Raw genomic sequence first — 3,466 nt, 5'->3', positions numbered from 1 at the left:
TTGAACCCCCAGAATGCGCCATTCCAGCAAGGTCTTTATCACTACCAGAGGTTTAGGACTGAGGGCTGCACGGCAGTGTGCCTTCACACAGGGCAGCTGTTTGTCCTGTACCTGTTTCCCTCAGCGGTTAAGGGGCAACTTTACAAAGAACTTTGAGAAGACAGAGTGAGCTCATGTGCACAGGGCACCCAGCACCGTGCCTGGTGCACGGCAGGGCCACGTAAGCGTCTACGGCAGTGGCTCAGCGGGCAGAGGCGGCATTTGAGCCCAGGCTGGGGCTGCTGCGGCCCTAGCATGCGCGGGGTCATACAGCTGGCATTCACGGAGTGGATCCTGGTGGAGGCTCCCGATGACCCAGCCCCATGGGAGCAGTGCTCCCATTTCACGGACAACTAGGAGGCAGGGGCCAACCCATAGGGAGCCCTGCCGAGGGGGCCAGGAGGGGCCTGTATGAGAGGGAGGGGGCTCGGGGACAGGTGAGGGGTCTCAGGGGCAAGGTGGGGCCACTTGGAGAAAACACGAGTGTGACACCGGCAGAGATCACCTCACCAGATGGCCCTGAACCGAGGAGCCCGCAGGTGAGCCCGGGGCCAGGCACTCACACGAGGTACTGGTCTCGGATCTTGCGCAGCTGCATGAGGTCTGGCTTGAGGCTATTCATGCGCTTGTCGATCTCTCGGTTGTCTGAGGCCTGTGCCCGCAGCTCGTGCTCCAGCTTTGTGCGGCTCTCGTGGATCTCGGCGATGCGAGACTTGAGCCGCTCGGAGTTCAGCAGGATCCTGTGGGAGGAGCGGCTCTGAGGCCTCAGAGGGCTCCCAGCCTCTAAGCCTTTGCACATGGTGATTTCTCTGATTTCTTTTTAGGGAACTCTTATTCATCCATCAAAGCCCATTTCAAATGACCCCCTCCCCCCCTCCCCGAACTCAGGATGCCCCATGTTTCCTTTCTTTCCCCACTTGCACTGCATCAGATCAGGGTGGGGCAGGGTGGGGCAGGGCAGGGCAGAGGAGCTGACTCACCTCTGCATCTCTTTCTCATTGCCCTCGCGTCGGAAGCGCTCCAGATATTCCTTGCTACACTTCTCTTGCGTCTGGCCCTGCTCTTCAAAGATCTTAATGGTCTCATTGAAGGCCTCAATTGCTGTGCGCTTCATCTGCAGTTCCTGCAGGAAGGGGGTGAATCTTAGTTTCTGCCAAGACTCCTTACAAGTCCCTCACGAGGCGTGAAGGCAGATCCCAACTCTGATATGGAGACTTTGCTCAAGCTGTTCCCCCTATCAGGTGCATCATTTCTCTAGCTCCTACTGTACTGAACAAACTCCTATTCAGCCTTCAGAACCCCATTCCCCAAACCCAGTCTTCCTTTAGATCCTCTTTTGGGTACCTTACCAACACTTGGATCTGTTAGCACTGCTGGGAATTAAAGACAAATCTAGTTCCGACATACAGTTCGTGGGGCTCCCTCTCAGGGTAGATGCTTCGTGGAGTACTTTCTATACATCATCTTGTAGAACCTGCCAGTAGCCTCCTACAAAGTCAGAACTATTAATGGGGAAACCGAGACTCGGGGACCCTACGTCACTTCCAAGATTCTGATGTTCATAACCAATCCCAGACAGGCATCTTGTCCACTCAGAGCCTCCGTTGATCCATCAGGCAAAATGGAGACAAGAAAGAAATTTCTTGGGGATAACAGGGGGGATGGAGATATTCTCTGCCTGAGATGGGATGTTTGGTCTGAATAAGCTACATCCCGACTTACGAAAGTAATTTATTAACAGAGTCCTCGTGTGATAAAGCCGTCCTCCCCCTTCCCTGTTTTAAAAGACGCTGCCCTTTCCCGTGATGTCGTCTTTGTCTCTATCAGCTCTTGTCAGGGTATTAGCTAGCACTTCAAGTAACATCCAGGTTCAAGGGCAGGGGGAAATAGACCATGGCCCCAGTTTACAGTTCCACATGGGGAAAGTGAGGCCCAGGGAGCTGCCGAGGCTCAAGGAGACACCTCCTAGGTCCCGACTCAGCTGCTCCCAGGGGGCTGGCTGGTGCTTTCTCATCAGTTCTTTCTTTTTAAAAAAAAAAACACTGATTTCTGTTTTTAGGGCAGCCCAGGCGCTATGTGGCTGCTCCGTGACCTGGAAGCAGACGTCTGTCCCCAAGGCCTCGCCACTGCCCGCCCCCCCCCGCCCCCGCGCCTGTGGTACCTGGGAGGTGCGGGTGTACTCCTCATAGAGCTGGTCATATTCGCGGCTCTTATCCTGGTACTGCTGGTGGTAGACTTTGAGCTGGGCACCCACCGCCTCCACACTGTCCTCCTTGACGATCTGGTCCTGGGGACACCCGGTGTGATCAGAGAAGCTGCCCGGGACACTTAGGCCCAAGGCTGGTGCCGCCCTCCCTGGCTGCCGCCCCCCGGGCCACAGACCTGCTGGTACTTGGACACGGGGTAGAGGAGCCGGGTGTCCAGCTTGGCATTGTACTGGGCCAGCGACTCATGGCGGTAGTGGGTGATGAGGTCCACAACGGAGCAGAAGGTGAGTGGCTCTGAGAAGCCATAGTGCCCGTCGCGGTGGAAGACCTTAATCAGCTTGTTGTTCCCGCCTTTCCTGGGGGGCGGGTGGGGGGCGTCAGCAGCCAGGGGGACCCCCAGCCATCCTGGCTGACAATGCACATGTCCCACTCCCCATGCCACCCCCGGTCCTTCCGACCTGGTGTGGCCTCCCTCCCAGTTTTCACACCCAGTCACCCCCTGAAGGGACAGGCCCCCACCTGAGGGTCAGTGTGTACTCCCCCTGGATCTTGCTAGACGCATCTCGGACCAGAAAGGTGCCATCAGGCGTGTCCCGGAGCTTCTCATTCACCTCCTCTCTGTGGAGACACTCAGGATTGGGGTGCCCACCCCGAGACCCTACCCTTCCGGCCCTGCCCGCCACGTGGCCCCATCCCACAACCCTACCTGGAGATGTCACCCCAGTACCACTCAGCGTCCTGCAGGGAGGGCGGGCTCCCCCCATTAGCCAGGCCTGCAGAGGCAGGCTTTGCCTTGGGGGGTTTAGGTGGCAGCGCTGGGAGACAGGAAAACAAATGCATATTGAGTACCGACTGCATACTGTGGCTGGCTCCTACTGCAACAGAGCCTGTGGATACCGGCAGGGCCCCAAGTCGGCATTCAAGGCTCCGGACGATAAGAGAGAATATGGGGAGGGGGGTCACCTGGGGGTGCGACCTCCTGCTCCTCCAGATGTTCCAGAAGCAACTTCTCCACCAGCAGCACCGGGAAGTCAGGGCTGGACTCAGTCCTGGGGGGAAGGGGAGTGCAGTGGGTAGGGCCTGACGCGCGCCCGGTCCTGCACTGTTTGCACACCTGGGGCAGGTGTACGGGAGAGCACGTGTAGGGAAGAAGGACAGATGACAGGCAGGTGTAGGAGGCCTACTCCTGTTTATGTACACGCAGCACGCACTCAGTAAAT

At 57.6% G+C, this 3,466-nt stretch overlaps 1 protein-coding gene and 1 long non-coding RNA gene across 2 annotated transcripts in view; one reads left to right on the top strand and one right to left on the bottom strand.

Moving 5' to 3' along the window:
- The window catches only part of PIK3R2 (phosphoinositide-3-kinase regulatory subunit 2), a 12,709-nt gene that overhangs the window by 2,110 nt on the left and 7,133 nt on the right, over positions 1 to 3,466 (bottom strand). The window contains exons 7-13 of the mRNA XM_025885575.2: positions 3,210 to 3,295; positions 2,953 to 3,061; positions 2,766 to 2,864; positions 2,422 to 2,602; positions 2,201 to 2,326; positions 1,020 to 1,162; positions 603 to 779 (exon numbers count right to left, since the gene is read on the bottom strand). Of these exons, the coding sequence (XP_025741360.1) occupies positions 603 to 779; positions 1,020 to 1,162; positions 2,201 to 2,326; positions 2,422 to 2,602; positions 2,766 to 2,864; positions 2,953 to 3,061; positions 3,210 to 3,295 (921 nt within the window). The remainder of the gene's footprint in view (positions 1 to 602; positions 780 to 1,019; positions 1,163 to 2,200; positions 2,327 to 2,421; positions 2,603 to 2,765; positions 2,865 to 2,952; positions 3,062 to 3,209; positions 3,296 to 3,466) is intronic.
- The window catches only part of LOC141374186 (uncharacterized), a 5,934-nt gene that overhangs the window by 487 nt on the left and 1,981 nt on the right, over positions 1 to 3,466 (top strand). The gene's annotated exons all lie outside the window — the stretch shown is intronic.

Source organism: Callorhinus ursinus, unplaced genomic scaffold (assembly GCF_003265705.2).
Source record: "Callorhinus ursinus isolate GAN/ISIS: 27379988/994484 unplaced genomic scaffold, GSC_fseal_2.0 scaffold15, whole genome shotgun sequence".
Lineage (NCBI taxonomy): Eukaryota > Metazoa > Chordata > Mammalia > Carnivora > Otariidae > Callorhinus > Callorhinus ursinus.
The sequence above is the reverse complement of the archived record's forward strand: the minus strand, read 5'-3'. Positions and strand labels throughout refer to the sequence as shown.